We start from the raw sequence: 21,645 nt of genomic DNA, 5'->3' as shown, positions 1-21,645 counted from the left end.
AATTAACCGAATCTATAAATAGATCCTTTTGCTTGCTTCAGTCTGTGATAATCCATGAACGGAGACACATCGGCCATTATTCAACTGGTGCTCAGTCAATGCCAAATATGAGGTTCCGTTCTTCAAGCCTAAACGCAGAAAAAGTTATTCTGTGACTATATCTGCTGTTGGACATACGCAGTTTGAGTTTCGCTTCAACCAAGAGTAATTGTATCATCCAGCTGCTGGTTGTTTGCGGAGGAGAAAAAGAAAACAAAAAAAAGGACAACAATGGAGAACATTACACAAAATCTACCATTCGTATGGCTCTAAATGTTATCTGAAGAACTAATTAGATTGCTTCTTTGCACATCGAAGTTAAAAATCGTCAGTTTAGTGCAAATCTAGAATAATTTGATTAGCTTTGTGTACTTTTTGTTGTGCGAAATACGCACCAAACGAACATGCAAATAAAGCTTAGTGAGCATTTGGCTGCATCGCATTCGAGAAAAATGTTCCGAACAGTGTTTAAAATCGTGAAGAATTCTACAATTTGGTCCTTCTGAATGCCAGAAATAAATCCCGTACAGCGATTTGATAGTTTCTTTCACTGAAATATGCAAATTCGAAATGATCTAATCGATATCAATATTCAATATGATACTATTTTTGTGGCCGTTGGAACCGCCCATTTATGATAAAACTACAAACCAAATCAAGAAAAAAGATAGCTCTTAACAACAATGATTCAGTTAGAAATCAATCGGCAATGTCTTGCGGGTCGTTTGTAAAACCAGTTTCACTTCAAACAAGAGCGATTGCGTCATCCTGCTGATGGTCGTTCGCATTGGAGAAAAATACAACATTACACAAAATCAGCCGTTCTAATGGCTTTAAATGTAATCTAAAGAACTTTCAAGATTACTTCTATGCAAATCCAAAGTGTGCACTTTTTGCTGTACGAAATTCGCACCAAACGAGTGAAAATAATGCTAGCATGTGACTGCATCGCATTCGAGTAAAAATTTGCGAACAGTGTTAAATATTGTAGAGAATTCCACAATTTGGCCCTTCTAAATGCGAGAAATGAGTCCCGTACAGCTGAAGATGTGTGTCCGTCCCGGGTTGGCGGCTCAATGCATAAGGCACTGGTCTTATAAACCAGTTGTCGTATGTTCGAGCCCTGACCTGGAAGGATTCGTAGTGTCAGTAGAATCGTAGCACCAGCCATGCAATGATTCTGTACACATTGAATCGGCTGAGAAGTCTGTGGAAACAGAAGGTCAAATTCCACTACGGGAACGTAATACCAAGGTTATGAACGATTGTACGACTTATGGTACGATCATCTAGGTTCAAACTTGCAAATGATTTGGAATGGCGCCCTACTTTCTGGAATACCCTGGATCGTAGAATACAATCACAATCTTTGGAAACCAAATTGTTCTTTTCAGTACTACAAAATCTTAAAGGGTCAAACGGTATCAAATCAATAAATATCTATACACATCTCGAATGCAGTCCTACGTTAATCACGCGGTTATGTCTCTGGCATTACCTACTCCTAGTTTTTTTTATTGCTAATAATTTATTGTTTCAATCATTGATTTTCTCCGAACTATTACATTGGATTAAGAAGTGATGTTTGCAGTATTTTTAAAAATATGCAGTAACGGTTCGTTACTTGCTGTATATTTTATCTTAATTGAAAGCAGAGTGCAACATCTCTTTCCATTTTACCTTATTATTATAAACCTATCTAACTGTTTTGGGTGGCACTAGGAACGTAATCATAAAATTTGGATTTTATTTGAAAAAAAAAGTTTAACCCTTTTTGACGGAGTTCCTGGAATCGGTTTTTGCAAAAACATCAAGCAATTCAATATAAATACTATAAAAAAAACTGAAAATGAAAATAGCAGAAAATTCAACCTGCACTACTCTTCTTTGTCTTGTCGTAGTCAACTATAGAAATAGAGAGACTGTGAATTGGAATCTATGACGGGTCGGGCGTGAAATAACCTATATGCGGCGTGAACACTTTGCTTCCGTAGAACACCTCTCCTCACTGGACTGCTAGACTGCCCCAAGGAATCATCAGAATTATTATTGCTTAAGTTTCCGTATGATTCCTTGCGTGTTATCTACGGTAACTGGCGACGACACTCGCTGGCTTCTCACAGCAGCTTACTTTCACTCCTCAACCTTACGGACGGCTTATCCTCTCAATTAGATTTGATTGAATTAGAAGGTAGAGCTATTTTCGCATCGCATCACTTTTGCGGCCGAACGAGTGGGCCGATCAGTTTCATTCGAGAGCGCGACCGTCGTTGTGACTTCGTCGTTGCGTGTATTCAACTGGTTTTCGTCGGTTCCAATGGTTCGATTGATTCCATTCGGTAAAACCAATGTGAGTTTTTTTTGTCTCGTTCGCATATCGCCAATGCTCAACGGCAGACGCGGGTCTAGGATGTTCAGTGTTTTGGAAAATTTTCGTTGAATTTCGCCATATTACAAACGCTCAGATTCTGCTCAGACTAATCAGCCTCTTCAGCGCACTTGTTTACAGCGTAACCTCCGATAATTTATGGTCCAGTGTGATAAGGTCTATACTAACCGTGACAAAAGCAAATACGAAATGTGCTCCGACTTCTACCAAAGGATATATCTGGCGACTGCCGTTGTGATTTATGCAAATTCCTACAAACAGACACTCGTTATCGCCAGTTCAAACGGTGCTCTGAATAGAGTGGTGTGTAGAAGCTGAAAGACAGTGAACAAGAAAAAAAATTTTTTTTTTGCTCAATTTCCATAGTGATATAGTGATAAGGGTGAGGGTTTTCTGAGCGACGTCGTACACGGTGCATTTTGATTGGATGGCATTTTTTGGAGGTCAATGCGCCCACGAGAGGTGATCAACTGGGATGCAAATGTTTGCATCCTTTTTTTCCCGCTCCATTTGTTTATTCTCGACTTGTCTCAATTTATGAAGATTTCTATCGAGAGCTCCGCTTTTCAAACGTGCATTGAAACGCTAACGTTAAACTGCACACTTCGCTGGCTGCAGGGCAAATTTGCTCTTCACGTTGCATTCGATAATCCCTTTTGTCGACATAAATTATTTCATCCGTTATCTATCCGGTAGCTGCAGCTCTCTTCAAATTTACTATTTACAACTGTTGCACGCCAACTGATAGTAGTCTAATCACATGATCCAAACTATCACCGATAACGGCGAGTCGTTTTCAATAAACTGTTTGCTGATGAAACATGGTAGACGAGTTTGGTTAGAATGGTCTCAGATTATTGCTGATACTATTTCTGTAAATACGAACACATAAGCACGAACAGGAATTCCAAGAGAAGTTTGCGATCAGCCAACTTGTCAACTGATTTTACGGTTGTTGAACTAATCATAACTATCCGAAACAAAATTGACGAAAGCAAATTCATTCACTTTGTTTCAGTGAGTATCTCAGAATTAGACAGGCGTGTCATATGAGTGATCACAAAAAAAAACGTTTCCAAAGTAGTCCTCGTAACGAACGAAACGTTTGACCAAACTCTTGGTGGTGTTTTAAGTTTTACAATCATTTTTTTTTTAATTAGAGATACATCAGGATGACAAATCAACGCAAAAGACATATTGAAAAAGAAAGTTTGCTTATATTTAAAAATTGCATATCGGCACGTGCACTACTACTGCAACTATTTCAGGATTTGCTTGGATTAAGTAGTCATTTGCCTATCTGTGCATACAGTAAACAATGTCCGCGATAGTCGTTTCTTTCGTCAGCTGTGAAGTTGTGCGCACTATAACAAGATTTTTGTGTGCAAAATGATCTTTGGCAACTGAAATTCACTGTGAGCTATGTCTAGTTTATAAATCTACTGTGTCGTGACTATCACAAGATGGCCCAGTAAGCAAACCGATGAAATTAGTTCTCTAGAAGTCCTAAACCTGATCTTTGGTTAACGATTAGTACCATGGCTGATGAATTTTTAAATCTTGGACGCACTACTGGCTACATAATTGTCCCACTGTCGAGAACTTCTACCACTCGTAGGCGGTGAACTTGACCTGAAACTTAACGGAAATTATGTAGGAAAGTGTCGTAGCTTTATAGGAAATAAAATGTTCTAATAAAACCTAAGTCCACTAAGGAGACGTTATGTTTCGACTACTCCCAGAACACTTATTCAGATTTGCGTCAAGGTGTACTATCTTAATTAACGTGACAGTGCATCATAAACTGTTTTCCACTGACTAGTCGAAGACGAATGGTGACGTAAATGAAGGTGGTTATGTGTCCAGAGCAAAAAAAATGGTTTTCCTCCAAATTACCTATTTTATATATTTATAATTCCAGGACAAAACAGTTCCTGATTTTCGAATATGCTTGGTACTTTAACCAATTTAATACACTTACTTCGGTGCTAAGTAATTTATAACGAATTCAGGTTCAAAATAACTCTGGAAACAGACATGAAGAGTGTCCTATTTGTTCGTTCTGCAGTATTCAAGTCGATTCATAAAATATTACTTCGTGGTGGTTGTAGTCGAACACTGACGAATCGTACAAAAAAGTGTTGTATAAATAATTTTTACAAAATTAATCCAGTTTTCGAATAAAAACATGGGAAAACCCTTATCGGTTAGTACACTGAAAAAAAATCGAAGCCGAAACATAAAGTATATTCAAACAATATTTTGGTAAAAATCAAGTTTAATTTGCGAAATGACACCCAGGCCTATACAGTGAAGGAAAGCGTAGTCCTATGACCAAACGCTATAAACTAGACTTAAAAAAAATGTTTTATTCTAGACTAGATTCAATAGTTTGTTTAAATAGTATACACCTTTTAACATAATCTACTGAATAAAGTCTATAGTTGGTGAAAATTAAGAACTTAAGCAAAGTTTCGCTGCTACATTCTGTTCGACCACCTTCGCAGCCAATTTTGAGCCTTGTTTGTTTGCTCTAACTTGACAATCAGATGGAAAGGATGGATTTTAAGGGGAACTGTAGTTCATTATAATGCACTGGTAGTTCATTATAATGCAAATAGTTCCTTTGTCGGTAGACTATGGGACTGCTCAGCTGTTGAATTATTATGAATAAGTGGTTAAACCACATTTCTTAGATAACAAGTGAAGTTCTGCTATGTAGCCTCAGATCGCAAACAATAGTCACAACTATACACAGTCGGTTCAGGGTCATTTCGCCGAAAGCCATTTCGCCGAAAGCCGTTTCGCCGAAAGTCATTTCGCCGAAAGGGTAATTTCGCCGAATGACATTTCGTCGAATGGGCCATTTCGCCGAATGTCATTTCGCCGAAAGCCATTTCGCCGAAAGAGTCATTTTGTCAATTCCTACAATTGTCTTAATATTATAATTGAGATTGATTTAAAATAAACACAAATGAACACCCGTTACGGTTACAAATTTGTATGCAAGAGGTCGCCGTTTCCGACGGCCAACTCAGCCGGCTTTATGCCGCCAAGCCATCTTGGCTTCGGTTATGTGGCTGCGCCACATCAGTTATACAAGTGGCATATTAACACAAAAGTATAATAATATGATGTATTCGAAATTATCCTCATGTTATCCTCATGCTCATGTTAATCCATGCCTTAATACCATTCCAAAACATATTTGGCATAGTAATAAGAAGCCAAATTACGTCAGAATAGCGTGGTAGCATCATGGAAATGGCAAAAACCGCTTCTTTGAGCATTATTCATGGTACATTTCCTTGTTTATCGTTCCGATAGTGATGAAGCTTTGACTTGCTCGACCACAGTTTCATAGTGACTGCCAAATCGAATTTTTTTTATTATTTCTACGTTTCGTCTTTGACTCATCAGTGCAGAGCAGTTCAAATTGAATTTTGCCATTTAGGGGTTAGCCAAGTTTTGTGCTTGAGCATATAACCGTTTGTATTATTTTTACGTTTCGTCTTTGACTCATCAGTGCAGAACACTTTTTTTGAAAAATTTGACCTTTTTCTTCACCTTGAAATGCTCCTCTACACCGTTATTCCAGCACATAAGTTTCATCACGCAGGAAAACTTCGTCAATTATTCGCGATGCAACTTGCGAGCCCGGGTATTAGCCGTCACATTTTGTTAAACCCTAAACGACTTTATGTCATAATGTCGGTCAGTGGCGTACCTAGGAAAATTTGTACCCGGGACAAAACTCGATTCAGCGCCGCCATAGTTGGTTTATTGAGTAAAAATACAGGTTTCCTCAACTGCATCTCAGAAGGGATCGATTTGGTGAGCAAAAAAAACAGGCCACTGGTTCCGATGCTTGGAAGTATGCACGAATGTTGGATACATTTTTATTTTCCTAATCACAGTACGTCTATTCTGCAATATTTTGCCTCTGCTGTACTATTTGCTTCATCTTCACATTGTTGTCAAACGTGTTTCGAAAGATTTAGGACCGTTATTCACAGTACTTGCAGGAAAACTAAGCTTTTTCGTAGATTTTCTTGGTGACAGCACGTAAGTGCTATTCGCACTTGCTTTTCTTTAGGTTGGTGTCAGAGTGAAAGTTTCACGCGAAGCGTCTGGACGTGCGTGTGAGCTAGTTACATTTGATCAAAGCAAATCTGTCAAAGTGAATGCGATGCTAAAACAATACATCGCATTGAATCGATCCGCGTTGCGCGCTCACTCTCACATCAATATTAGGGTGAAACCAGAGTGGGCGCGACACGCAACGCGATGCGATCATTATTTTGTTCATTTGTTTACAGCAAAAAATTAACATGTATTTCAGAGTAAACACGAGGCGTTGCGTAGCAATTTCCGGTGCGACAAACGACGAAGCAGCACATGTACAGTTTTTCATGCGATTAACGATCGACCAAAGGTTTCCTAAATTATTTTTCGTGAAAGAGATTTCAAAAACATTAGAAATCACTGGCATGTACAGCAAATGAAAGTGCATTAAATAAGTTTTGAGAATATTTCGAGTTATCTCAATGAAAAAAGTTTATACATTTTCTATAAATTTTTAGTTGAAAATGCTAAGAAGCTGGCTTTATTTCAACAGGTATTTTTACGCCATCAAACATGTCCACAAATATCTTCGAGGAATATAAAGTATTCTGCACATTATAACGACAACGGCATGATTGATGCAGGCGAAGAAGGGTCATTTGAAATGGAACCTAGTCAGATTGAAACATTCGAACTAGCTAAGCTGCTCTTCTATTCCGCCTCTCAGCAAGAAAGTGGAAGAGAACTCCGAATAGAAAAACCAATCAGTACTACTTCTGGAAATAGAAATTACTGGTGAAAAAAAATTGTCGCGTGAGAAAGATTTGCATTCTGCAAAAAAAAGCTACAACCTTGGATAGAGCTGCAGCGATTGACACTACATCATGTAGATGGCTTAAATACGAGTGAATTCAGTCAAGATGATTTCGTTCCATTTTGATCAGAATTTTCTTTTCAATAAATAAGAATATAATCAAATTATATTGTTTTGTTACTACTATCACTTTGACACTCGCTACTATCTCTCATAGGAAAACTTTCGCGTCGCGTGTCGCGTCCACTCTGGCTTCACCCTTAGACGCCATCTTCGATCTAAAAGCTTGTTCTATCCCCATAAATTGATTTTACACAATAAAAAGACATACGTTCATCAGTCTGTGAAATATTTCACGCTTTGAGGAATTATATCCAGAGATATACGTATTTAGGGTTGTTCAGATTTTGTCACGAACATGCCTATGAAAATAATCAAAAGCTCGTTATTAAAATTTTTTTCCTGGTTGTACCTAACAATAGGAAATTTTTTTCGTTAACGCTAAATAATCATTTGGTCTTTGAATTTATTTCATCATTTGTTCAAACATCTACTTACTTTCGTAATCCATTTTATCTTTTCTAATTCTTTATTTGTTAGTAATAACTGTATTCCTTGTATACTTATTTCCTCATGATATTATTTCGGCAGTTTTTATTTGTTCCATTGTTCACTTGCACATTGAAACAGTCTTGTTTGACGTGCGTATAAAGCAGAATGAGTACGAATTACTTTAAATTGAAATGAAAGTGTTTGAAGACAAATTTTGCCACCCTGAGCAGTGGTAAATACAGCGTTAGACAACCTGTTTTCCACTCATTTATTGTAAAAACTGAGCTTAGTTATGGATATTTTACTTATAATTCGTATTTAAAAAGTTGACTGGATGGCTCAATTTACTTTTACTTTAGGCAGAATAAATATCAGGATATTTTTTTATCATTTATCTATACCCGGCTTTAACCTACCTACGGTCGTTCGCAGACTTCAGGATATAATTTCACGATAAATTTCATATATTTATAGCATATTTAAAGTGAGCAACTTAAAATTTGAGTTGTTCTATTAACAGTAAATCAAAACGAATATTTTTTTTAATACCGAACGTTTCGACGCGATTAGTTTGCGTCTTCTCCAGGGGAACTGTATTTAAATGTTATACATGACAAATATTCTCTAACAATAATGAACAGATTGTCGTTTTTCGTCAAAAACACTTATAAATATGTGAATAGTCAAATAATGTAAATTAAAACATGTTAAATCGTTTTGAGACAAATTGTTAAACTCAGATGCATCCAGCTTCGTTTCCTTCCATGATGCATCTTAACGGTCACACTGCCCACAGCATCGATCCATGGGCGGGCTGCGGGACAAGATCAATCCTTATCATATATCACTGAGATTATTTGTCTGTCTGTTACTGGTGGGTTTCTCTTACCCTCTCTGGCTCCCAGTCTAGGTACCGTAGACAACCGATGCTGGACGTTATCTCGCTGTAGTAGAATCAACAAACGCTGAGAATTTAGAGTCTTGTGTCTCGGCAAAGCTGAAATCCCTATCTATCACCATGAAGCTTTGCCACAACCTCCACCCAGTCATCACAAACCAACGTCGTGGCGTTGAGTGCAGAACGCGCATCCCCGCGGATCAGTAATTAAATTATAAAAGAGACTAAGCGCGTAAAAATCCTTGCCACATATGCTACTGAAAGTGCCAAGTGAAGTGCTTTGCCAGTCGTGAATTAGCCAACACACGGTGGTGGGACAAATGTGAAGGATTATTGTTTGGCTTTTCCACTGGTTGCTTCAACATTCTCGCGTACTGTGAGTGTCAAGGAAAACCCTCGTGAAATGTGTTAAAGCTCATAGGGCGCTTGATTTGGTGAATATTCCGTAGGATTGCTGACACCCCCGCTGTTGTGTGGGCGGATATAACGCATCGTAACAACGAAAATGGGCTCGGAAACCGAGGGAGCTGCTATGGAAGATCAGAAGAAAAGTGTGAATTGTGTTAACAGTGATGTCAACGAAAAGTATGCGGAAAAAGCGGATGAAAACGCTTACCGTTCAGTGCAGTATGAAAGTTACAACAACAGCGAAAAGACGACCAACGGACCGGAGTTCCAGAAGATGCTACCGGATGATCTGGAGGATATGTTCAAGGATATGCCACTGACCAAAGATACGACATGTGGTATTTGGTTTTTCAAGGGTCCGTTTTTGCAAAGGTTAGTATTTAGGTAAGCGATTAGTATGCTTCTCTCGAAGTCATGTGCATAAATAGAGAACTAGAGCAAAACTATCGAAGTTTATTGAATGGTCATCATCTATCATATAAATGCTGAAGTTGGCTATGCATAGTTGACTTTTAATTTAGTATTCTGACCAATTGCTCAACTAAACAAGCAGGAAAGTTCTTAGAAATAAAAATCTGAAAAGAAGAAAAAAATTCAAGTGCTAATAAAAATTTCAAATAAATTCCGACCAGAAAAATGCCCTTTTTACATATATGGGTATTTCAAATTATGTATTTATTTATTTATTCACATATCATCACCAGACAATGTATAGTCCCAATGATTAAAAATTATGCCTATTTCTATGTATGCTTAAAAAATTTGTTTGAATTCTGCTCCGCGTAGTGTGAAAGTCAGACCCGGATGGTACTCTATTGAAAGTTCGTTGTATTTCAATAACTTAAAAAAAAGTAACCATCGGTTCAACACGATTGATTTGATATGATTTGCTGTCCGAAATTAATTTCCATTTTTCAGTTTACATCTGTCACACCTTATTTTATTTTATCATAAGAAGGGCCAGGCCCATTTAATCAAACCCAGGTCATTTAATCAAATATTTAACTCTGCGTTACTTAATACTATAATCATGTTGTTATTTGTTACTTTTTCGAATTTGTGTCAAGGTGGCAAATTCTGAGGGATCCAGTGTACAGATGGTTTTCGGCAGTGGATGATAATTTTTTAGGTGACATTTGTACGTATCGATCGTATCATATCGGTTGCATGTTTCTGTCCATGTGGGTCCGCGGGAAACACAAATTCTTACCATTGAATAGGAAGAACATGGTTAAACGACCACCAGTACTGATTACTAACAGCGCTGCAAAAATAAAAATAAAATTTTTGCGATCGTTCAGGCTATCTGAACATCCTCGAACCATCCTTTCGCGAATATAAAATTTATTGTTTGCTACCTAATGCTTAAAGAAATTCTCGTGAATCCTACCAAGAGCAAAATAAAGAATTTTTTTCAACCAAACTGAAGAAGTGCTTTAAATTTTAATCACTTATATAAGGTGACGTTTCGAAAAATAAAAAAAAAATCTTCAAAACTTAGAATTAATAAAATTTGTAGATCCTGTTACTCTATAGCTAATTAAAATCACTAATAAAAATGTTGGTTTTCTGTTTCCGGTTGAGAATGCATCGCAAGTAGTAGTCAATAACTATCAAATGGAATCTAGATTTCCCACATACACTTATGAGAAACTTTGTTCTGTTAGTGAAAGTTTTCTATCAGGTACACCGGTATGAAGTGAGCGTTTTTAAGTAAAATGTTTAGTAACACTAATTTTGAATGAGAAAATGAAAAACTTTTACTCAAAGTAATGGCCATTACTTTCTACAGACCACCTTCCTGACCACGTCAATAGAAATGTTTGTCTTTTGCAATTAACAAATACAACACCCAATTTTAGATTTCTTGATTGAAATCAAAATGATGCTAAGCCAATGCATGGTCCATCGATCAATACAAATGATAGTCGAAACGGGCCCAGTCTAGTAAATACGGCGGTTTGGGTAGCAGGTCCCAACCCAGTGCGTCGATTGTATCTTGAACTGGTTTTGCTTTGTATGCATTGTCGTGTGGCAATCCATTGATGTTTCAAATTGATCGTTTGTCGTCTGTAGCGATTTGTTATTACAGTTTCACCAGGATTAAGAAGCTCAAGATACACCATACCTTTCTGATCTCTCCAAACACACAGCATTGCCTTCTAGCCGAATCGATCCTGTTTCGCCGCAGATTCCGGTTTAGGCCATGATTTTTAACCTTTGGGATTCTTGAAATAAAACCATTTTTCACATTTTAAAGCTTGCTTCATTTAGAATTGGAACAAACTTTTGCTCATATTGTGGCGCTCCTGGTGGACGGATTTGGATTTGGAATTTTGTCAGCTTCACGTATGATTTTTGACATTCCGAAAATCGACTGTACTTTGTAAACAATCAACATGGAAGCCGAAAGAAGGAAAAAAAATTGTGCACAGTTATTTGGAAAATTCATTGTGGTCTGCATCTAGGCTAGCTAAACAGCTGAAATTGCCCAGAAATACCGTATGGCGCGTTATTAAACGGTATAAGAAAACATTGACGACGATTCGGAAGCCTCAAGCCGATCGTCGGAGTCGAACTGACGACCGGAAATTGCGTGGTAAGATTTTGAAGACGATTAAGAGGAATCCTAATCTGTCGGACCATGATTTCGCCAGAAAATTCGGTGCTGCCCATAGTACCGTGAGGAGAACTCGACTCCGGGAAGGAATCAAGTCGTATCGAGTTAGCAAACAGCCAAATCGGACCATGAAACAGAATAGAGTGGTCAAAATTCGTGCTCGGAAACTATATGACCAGGTGCTGACCAAGTTCGACGGGTGTCTTCTGATGGACGATGAAACCTATGTCAAGGCTGACTTCGGGCAAATCCCAGGTCAAAAATTTTACTTATCAACGGCTCGGGGGGATGTTCCAGCCAAATTTAAATTTGTTTTTGCCGACAAATTTGCAAGAAAATTTATGATTTGGCCGGGCATTTGCAGCTGCGGCCAAAAAAACGAAAGTTTTCGTTACAAATAAGACAATGACATCGGAACTATACCAAAAAGAGTGTCTCCAAAAACGAATTTTGCCGTTCATTCGATCCCACGACCATCCTGTAATGTTTTGGCCAGATTTGGCAAGCTGTCATTACAGCAAAGCCGTTTAAGAATGGTATGCAGAGAAAGTGGTCCAGTTTGTTCCGAAAAACCTTAACCCACTCAACTGCCCCCAGTTCCGCCCTATTGAGAAATACTGGGCAATCATGAAGAGGAGACTCAAGGCAAAGGGAAACGTTGTCAAAGACATCAATCAGATGACGACCTGGTGGAATAAGATAGCTTAAACGATGGACGAAGAAGGTGTGCGCCGCCTACTGAGCCGTGTTACAGGAAAAATTCGAGAATTCCTTCAAAACCGTGACGAATAATTTTATCCGTATTTTTTCTTAAAAGTATGAAGAAAACGCTACATTTGTATAAAAAAAGATCTTGAATACAATAATAAATAACTGAAATACAGGCAATTGTCTTTGTTCCAATTCTATTTGAAGCAAGCTTTAACAGTAACAATTCAATGTATAACTGATTTTGTTTCGTACAAAATTTTACATCTGTCTTTCATTCGATCCATGCCTCAACCATTTTACACATTTTTAGTCATTCCCCATAGATTCTAAATGGTCAGAGATTGTTTGTGGTGCAACATTAACATTCCTGCAATTTGACTAGAAGTATCATCATCATCCAATATCGTTTGTGCAATTCAGCATCTTCAAATTTTTCTGATGGTCTTCCACGTTCTCCATTTTTCGCAATAAAGATCATTATCTCTGAACCGCTCAAACCTAGGGTTTCCAACAGCTTGAATTGATTGCCAGTCTCGAAATGGATTACTTCGATTATTTACAATTCGTAAGGATTATTCCTTCCAAACCCAGATTAGTTGTAGATTACTTGATTACTCAAAAAATATCTGATTCCTATGGATTACTCAAGATAACTCATGATTTGGTAATATTTCTCGTGGATTACTGATTTAATTTCAATAAAGAATGTTTCAGAGCATCGGAAGATGCTCAATATGTCCGCTATATTGAATTATTTTTATTTAAAAACATGTTTCACATTACACCGAAACTCACTGGAACAGTTTTGAACCTAGTTAAAAACAATTTTTCCGACTTTCACTTCGTCGGTTTAGGTGACGATAGAAAATTTTTAACGCTCAACCTAGTAGTTCCGGAACCGGAAGTCGTATCCAGATGAAATTCAGGAATTTTTTTTATATGGGATCATAAAACATTGTACTTGAGCCTAAATTTCAAGAAAATCGTCCAAACCATCTCTGAGAAAAAAGTCTAAGATTCATTTTGAAGTATTTTAACATTATTTTAGGTGCTTTTGGGAATCAATTTAATGGCTGTCTACTAACAATCGATTTTTTAGCAATGACTAACGGTTGGAATAGTTTTGAGCCCAGTTTAGAAATTTGTTTACGTTTGTTACTTCACTGCTTAAAGTAACGATATAAAATTTGTACATATTCTTCACCCTGTAATTCCGAAACCGAAAGTTGTAAGCTTTATATGGGACATTAAGACCTTCAATTCGAACCTAAGAAAATCGATCTCGCTATATCTGAGGTAAGTCAGTAAGTAGTCAGCTTTGGTGTTGGTTTTCGTTTTCTTGATAGCGTATACGAAATTGAACAAAGCACGCTGTGTGCATCGTTTGTAAAGACGTGTTGTGTATTTTTCTTCCATACCAGCACGTATCAGTGCGTACCAGCTTTGTATCGTCATTTTGTATGGTGTCATCAGCTTCGACACTCATCGTAATTGCGGAACCAGAAATCGGATCCGGGTGAAATTACACAATAGCTGTTGAGACAATGCAAGCTCTGATTTAAATCAAGATTTGTGGATATTGGTTCGAGCATCACTGAGAAATCGAAGTGATTTTTTACTTTTGGAATTGTTCTTGACTACTTTCGATGCTTCCGGAACAGGAAATTGGAGACCAGTAGTACCGAAATAAACTTATATTTACAAACCTACAAACTAATAGGTTCTGCAAACTAGAAGAATTTATCAGTCAGTTTTATGGGATTTGTAAAAAGGTACAAGTAGCAGGTTGACATCGTTTATGTAAAAACACTCATGAAATTGAAAACTTTCTACTTATGGCACTCTAGTTCCGAAACCAGAAGTCGGATCCGGATGAAATGTTCTATAAGTTTATAAATAACTTCAAAACCATTCGACTTTTCGTTCTTGGCCATCTCTGAGAAAGTTTTGTGAAAAAAAGATTACGTTTATATTCCAGGAAGTAGGGCGCTATTCCAAGTCATTTAGAAGTTGCTCATACTTTTCAATATTTCATACATCTTAATATTTAAGTGAAAGAAACTATCAACAACATTCTTTCACCTTCTTCCATTCGTTTCGTGAAAGAATTAGAGAAAATACCCAAAAAGGGAAAAAGTTGTTCAGAAATCAAATCTGGAGTAATTTCGAGTGTTGTGAAATTTTGAAAATGCACCCAGGTGAGCATGGTAAAAAAGAAGTAGTCCTACGTCAAAACCATTGCTGGATTTTGCTGTGTGCTTGCCGTTGGATACTTCCAGTCAAGTTTTTGTCAGTATTCAAGAAAAAAATATTATTATAAATTCCATAAACTTCACACTGCCATCTAATTTATAGTCATTTTCTCAAATTCACCCAAGGGGAATGAGTGTCTTTCACAGCAGCTGCCTTAGTATTATTATATTTGACTTCATCAAGTATCCTCCTGAGTTTTAAATTCTTTGGTCAAATCTAACAAGTTCGCGCGCATGTGATGACGGTTGCGGTCAATCTTGCTGCAATCTTGTGGCGTATATGCTTGAAACGAAACCCAATCAAGTTTCATCTCCAGCTGCTGTCAAATGACGACAGTTGCGTCGCTTGGCTTCATGTGAAAATGTCATTACAATTTTTGCATGAACTTGGCGGTCTTAAAATGTACTGTGGAACTAAACGATTGAATTTCATTTTATTGAATCATAACTTGTTTCGCATACAGCGATTTCGTCCTGAATACGAATTACTTTACCATGGGTCGCCTTTTCAAAGCTCGCCCTATGGGAGAATGAGTAGAACTTAATCGAGAATAACTTGGATTGTACTAAACGCAACAACATAATTCTTTCTCCATGTCATTAGAAATATGATCAGCAATAGTGAGATAACCATAAATAATACAAAAGTCTAGATTTTTTAAACTTTTGCGAACACCGAGGATTACTTGCATTTTTCGCACCCGGATGACGCTGTCATTCGTATGTGAAGCCTCATTTGGATTGGATTCTGGAATTAGTTTCTAAAACTGAATTTAGAACCTGGATTTTGGTCCACCCAAATTTTGAACCCTTGTTCTATTTCGATTATAGAGGTTTGAACCTTTAGGTCATTCATCTCTTTGGACCAGCAAAACTTGGTTGGGAATCGAACACGGGTAGGCTGCATGAAAGGCATCGGCTAATCCATCACGCTGCACCCGTCCTTCGACTTTGAACTTATTTTTGTTCTTAGAATTTAGTTTCAGATTTTAGCTCCAGAATACAAGACCCAAAAGTTAAACTAAGACTGTGGAACAGAATCCTAGTTTCTGGACCTTGATTTTTGCAGTTGGTTTCTTGACTAGATTTTGGAACCGAATTTATGATGAATTATGAATTTAAGATCTGGATTATGAAGCAAAATTTTAAACATGAACTCTGAATTAGAATTTCAAATCTGACTTCTGAACCTGATGGCGTTTTTAATTGAAAAACACCGGTGGCATGGATTGCTCTGGTTTTGCACTTTCGAGCAGAAATGGCAATGAAACACCGTCAGAATGTTGCATTTCTGCTCGAAAGTGCAGAACCAGAGCAATCCACGCCACCAGTGTTTATCAATGAAAAACGGCATGAATTTGATTTCTAAATTCAGTTTCAGAACTTAGTTCCCGAATTCAGTTTCAGAGTTCATTTTCAGAATTCAGTACAATCATGCTGGAATTGAATTCGGAACTTGGGTTCTGGAACTAGATTTTAAAATTCAGTTCAGCGCCCTAATTCTAGAATTAAATTCGAATCCTAGGTTCTGAAAATGAGTTGAGTTCCAGAATTCTATTGGTGGCAGCACGGAGAGAAAAAAAAAGAAGCGAGCTTTTTTTTGGGAACATTGTGGATCGATCAGGTTTACTAACTAAAGTCCAAATTTGTGTTGGAAGCTACGAAGTTGTTGAGGTTTAAGCGTCATCACAGTTCTTCGATGGTTCTACGTTTTTCAATTGTCAATGTTGTATAAGAAAAATGTAATACAGCTGAATCTGCATAAATAAGATTTCAGTGTTATGAAACATTATTGTTATTAAACAATGTTGCTCACCAATCGACACTAGTATAATTGTTTTTCTCCAAAACTTGCAGATTCGCCAATAAAAAGGCGTACGTGTTCCTGTACGGAGTGGTCGGGTGCATCTTTTCCGCCACGTATGCCTACTTCAACGGGACTATCACTACGCTGGAGAAGCGGTACAAAATTCCCAGTCAAAACACCGGCATCATTTCCGTCGGAAACGACATCAGTTCTCTGTTCCTGTCGGCAATTTTGAGTTACTACGCCGGCAAAGGACACCGACCCCGATGGATAGCGTTCGGACTGTTCACGATCGTTCTGTTTTGCTGGCTGACTGCCCTACCTCACCTGCTGTACGGTCCGGGAGAAGCCGCATTGGCTCTGACCACCGAGTTCGGTGCTACGTACGATGAGAACCAAACCAAGGAGGTTTTCGAGGCTCAAAAAGCCAAAACGCTTTGCAGCAGCAACGGCACTCGGGGAGCAGAATGTGAAACGGAGGAAGGTAATTTCGCACCGCAAGCGATCCTGTTCATAGCGCAGTTCATCTCCGGCATTGGCAGTTCACTGTACTACACTTTGGGCGTTTCTTACATGGATGACAACATCAAGAAATCGAAAACTCCTGCATTGGTTAGTGAGTATCCTTGTCGTTTGCTTGAATCCGTTTTTTACAATTGGTTCCTTTTTGTAGGTGTCTCCTATTTCCTGAGAATGCTGGGTCCAGCCATCGGATATACACTGGCCTCGTATTGTTTGAAGCTGTACATTTCGCCGTCGATGACTCCGACGATCTCCACCAAGGATCCTCGGTGGCTTGGTGCCTGGTGGATTGGATGGTTGGTGCTTGGATTGGTGCTAGGATTTTTCGCCATTTTTATCGGTATGTTTCCGAAGCAACTCCCGAGGGCGGCGGTTCGGAAGAGAATTGCTGTTGAAAAGCAAAAGCTTGGAATGAAACTTAGCGAGGTTAAGAAGGAGGATGAACTGCCAGCATCTTTCAAAGATATGATCAAAACTTTTAAGCGATTAGTGAGAAACAAAATATTAATGTTCAACAACATCGCTTCGGTTTTCTACTTCTTCGGGTACATGCCGTACTGGATCTTTACGCCGAAGTATATCGAGACCCAATACAAGCAGTCCGCGTCGACATCTAGTTTGGTAACGGGCACCGTGGCTTTGGGATTCTCTGCAATCGGAGTATTACTCTCCGGTATCGTGATTTCCAAATACAAACCAAGAGCCCGTTACATGGCGGCTTGGAATGTTCTGGTTGGTATCCTGTCTGTGATGGGGATGGTGATGTACGCTTTCCTCGGATGCACTGCCAGTGAAAACTCTGTGATCGTCAACCATCCGTCAGCGTATGTAACTTCCGATCGAAATGTTTCATGAACTTTTCTAATGTGTGTGTGTGTGTGTGTGTTTTCGTTTACAGAACTGATCTGACGCCAACCTGTAATTCGGCATGTCAGTGTGACTATGTAAAATATTCACCAATTTGCGGCGAAGACGGCAACACCTACATTTCAGCTTGTCATGCTGGTTGCAAACAACAATATCAAATAGGTGATGTTAAGGTGAGCAAACTTAAGCACTGTGTTATGCGGCGTCATATTTTATCCACTAGGTCTTATCAGTACTGAAATAACTCTCTAATAAACCGAAAATTTCAGACATACGATGATTGTGCTTGTATATCCGGAGGAAACTTTTCCACCAACAACCCTGTATTCGAAAGGTTGATGTCATCTAACAATAGCACATCCCTTCTGTACAATTACGCACATCTGGATACGGTAAGAGTAATACCATTCCTTTTTGTCATTTGGTGAGAAGTAGTCTCTGATCTGTCATGTGTCATTATAGCTCCCCGCAGTAGGCGGTAAAGCCATGGCCGGCCCGTGCCCGTTGGATTGCAAGCGGGAATTCATCACTTTCTTGGTGGTGATGTGTTTCCTGAAGTTTTCCGGTGCTACCGGGCGGGCCAGTAACTTCCTGGTGTCGGTGCGATGTGTCGACGAGAAAGACAAAACCGTTTCGATGGGTTTCGGGATGATGCTGTTGAGTTTAATGTCGTTCATACCAAGTCCAATCTTTTTCGGGCTGGTCCTGGATAAAACCTGCCTGGTGTGGGGAAAAACATGCTCAGGTAGAGGCAACTGCTGGTTGTACGACGGGGAGTCACTGAGGTGAGTTGGTATCAGTTTTTCGGAATCTGCTACCGGTGGATTGTAACGGGAATTCTGTTTTCAATAGGTATCTTCTGAACTTCATAGCAGCGGCGTTCGTTCTAGTGGGGACACTTTTCGACTGCGGTGTGTGGTACTACGTGAAAGATTTAAAGATATTTGATGAAGAGGTGAAGGATGTCGAAATTGATCTGGCGGAAAAGGAGGAGGAGGTCACGACCGATAGACCGTCGTAGTATTATCTGCTCTTATTAATCGTTGAAGGTCGATCATCAACCTACAAAAATAGGATATTCAAAAAACCAATCTGTACATTAACTTAGCGTATGTTAATATATACTGAATTCATTGACCGTTTTTTTAGTGTTCTTTTAGTGAATCAAACGTAATTTTAAACACGAATCGACAATTCGAATAAAGCTACTGTGTTTTATTTTGAAGAAATATTTCTACTTTTTGACTCATAAATCCAAGCATACCGTAATTTCTTGGGGGATTGTTTCTACCATAGCTGGTTTAGAAATTAAATTGCAGTCCGCTGATAGTATGCCAAGTAATTTTAAAACAGTCTTTTCTAGCGGAAGTTGATCAAGCTACGAACTGTTAATATTCAATTCGAAGCGGATTTGTGGGCGAATGATGACTACGCTTATGGCTAACTTTGAGGGAGCTCATTCAGAATTGCTCTTTAAATTGATTGATTGATTACAAATAACTTTTTGATAATTATCACAAAGCGATGAGGATTATTCCCAATCAAACTGCAGATATGTAGAAATATCAGACGACCGGTAGCATCACCCATAAAACATTCCAAGCAAGGTAAAAGACTGAATTCTACACAAGAGCTTGTATGAAACATACTTATCTTGAATGCAAGCATTTCATTCCATCACAAGTTTTAGTGTTGCATGCTATGTTCTGTAAAAGCCAAAAGCAGAGATGCCATTTATTCAGATTATTCCGATTTATATCGACTTTCATTTTCGCGGATTTTAAACGAGATCACAGTATATCAGAAAACATTTTTGAATAGTACCATATAGGACGTGCACATTTTCGTGATAAAAAATATTTTGCATTTTTGCCTTTCTCATAAAGAAAGGCATTCACCGACTTTTGAACCGAGACCCGGAGAGCCGAATGTTATATACCATTCAATTTAGTTCCTCGAGTACGCAATGTGTGTGTGAGAAAAATATGCACGCTCTTTTCTCCGGAATAGTTGAACCGATTTTAATAAACTTAGACTCAAATGAACGGTACTATTATCCATATTTTTTTTTTTTGTAAATTTATTATGAATCTAACTTCCGATTCCGGAATAACAAAAAAAAATGAGCGAAAAATTGCACAAAATATGCACTCACTTTTCTCGATGACTGACTGACTTTCGGAATCACAAGGTGATGAGAGAAAAAACTGCAAATTCAAAAGTTTGCCTTGGTAGAACCGGTGTTTTCAACATGGTATGGTCGTTGACTGCCTTGGTAGAAGAAGGTGTCAAATTAATTCATCCAGTTTACAGGTCTAGTAAATTGAAAATTACAGAAACTCACATCGGATATACCGGTCCCGGAAATTGTAACCAAAAACTTCAAGACAGGTCACCTACACTTTTTCCGTGATAGCTCAACCGATATTCACGAACAAAAGGCCCAAATTAAAGGTAATCCGTAACTACAGGGAAAAGTATGTTTGAAATTTCAAACCGTCCGATCTACCGATGCTGCAAAAAATTGTAAAAATCTTCTAATTTTGATTCGATTTTAGTTCGAAGCTATTTTGATTTTTAGGTTATGCTATTTTACGCCCAAACAAATTTCCCTGTTTCTATCCAATGAGCAGTCTTTTCAAGAACACCACAGTAATATTGCTGATAATGCAAATCACATGACAAGACATCATCACACCAAAAGCAAAATTTTGACATTACATGTCTTTTGTGAAATTTGGTCTTTGTGTCGCAACAGATTTCGCAGCCGATTCGTACCGTACAGAATCATTGTATGGCTAGTAGTACGATTCTACTGACACTATGAACTGTTCCAGGTTGGGGCTCGAACATATGACAACTGGCTGGCTCTATGCATTAACCGTTAACCCGGACATCATCACACCACTGAGTGGATAAAAACAGGTTTTTCTCAAACATTAAGCTGTAGAACATTAAAATTAGGCAGCTATTTAAATTCTGATACTGTATATTATCTCATTAACTCGAAGAATCAACTAAGTCTGAAACAGAAATTGAGGAACGAAGAATTCTTATGCACCTTTCATGTCGGCAAATGTGATTCGCAACTATTTTGTCAGCAGTACAAATTAACTCGAAGAGTAAAATATCGGATTCGAGGAAGGTGATTAGTTCTACTATCTCAGTGTGAATAAAGATTAAGATTAAGTATAGAAAAATTTCGAAAATATGTTTTATCAGTTTCAGTTAGTTTTTAATCAGATAAACTTTTTTTTTCACATGTCGAATGCGAGAACACCTTATTTGCTATTTTTGGGCATTTGAAGAATAATGTTGATTGTCGGCACAGGTTCAATGTTTACAATATTTGCATTTGTGAAACCGACTTTAGAAAAAAAAAAAACGCACACTGAATTGTTATACTAAATTCTCAAATCAAAGCAGCGTTCTTCAGCTTGTGAGACAAATTTTCAACGAAATTTGACCGCTTTTATAAGAAAATTGAAAAATAATTCGAGCTGCTTTGGAAATTTTCCTCCGACTTGACAACTCTTAAAGCAAGTATTATCTCCACACGAACAACCACTCTGTATTTCATTTTAACGTAAATATGCTATTACTGCAAATCCTGACTTACTTCCAGTAGGTGACAGTTTCTTATTGCTTACATTCTTTATTATTCGATTCTTTAAACTACTCAATCGTTCCAATGTTAATTT

At 38.0% G+C, this 21,645-nt stretch overlaps 1 protein-coding gene across 4 annotated transcripts; it reads left to right on the top strand.

The window, feature by feature from the left end:
- Nucleotides 1–2,275: 2,275 nt before the first annotated feature.
- LOC131436381 (solute carrier organic anion transporter family member 74D-like) lies at nt 2,276–19,086 on the top strand. 4 transcript variants are annotated; one of them, XM_058605081.1, is made up of 9 exons: nt 2,296–2,389; nt 8,765–9,133; nt 9,207–9,537; nt 16,606–17,171; nt 17,229–17,901; nt 17,976–18,117; nt 18,214–18,336; nt 18,407–18,729; nt 18,797–19,086. In XM_058605081.1, the coding sequence occupies exons 3-9, from the start codon at nt 9,263–9,265 to the stop codon at nt 18,963–18,965; spliced, it is 2,271 nt and encodes a 756-aa protein (XP_058461064.1). In that variant the 5' UTR covers nt 2,296–2,389; nt 8,765–9,133; nt 9,207–9,262; the 3' UTR covers nt 18,966–19,086. The 4 variants fall into 4 exon arrangements, with proteins under 4 accessions (XP_058461063.1, XP_058461064.1, XP_058461062.1 ...); XM_058605080.1 differs by lacking the exon at nt 8,765–9,133 and having other exon boundaries at nt 2,276–2,389; XM_058605079.1 differs by having other exon boundaries at nt 8,765–9,537.
- The last annotated feature ends 2,559 nt before the right edge of the window (nt 19,087–21,645 follow it).

The sequence above is a fragment of the Malaya genurostris genome, chromosome 3 (genome assembly GCF_030247185.1).
Source record: "Malaya genurostris strain Urasoe2022 chromosome 3, Malgen_1.1, whole genome shotgun sequence".
NCBI lineage: Eukaryota > Metazoa > Arthropoda > Insecta > Diptera > Culicidae > Malaya > Malaya genurostris.
This window is presented reverse-complemented; position numbering and strand designations above follow the sequence as displayed.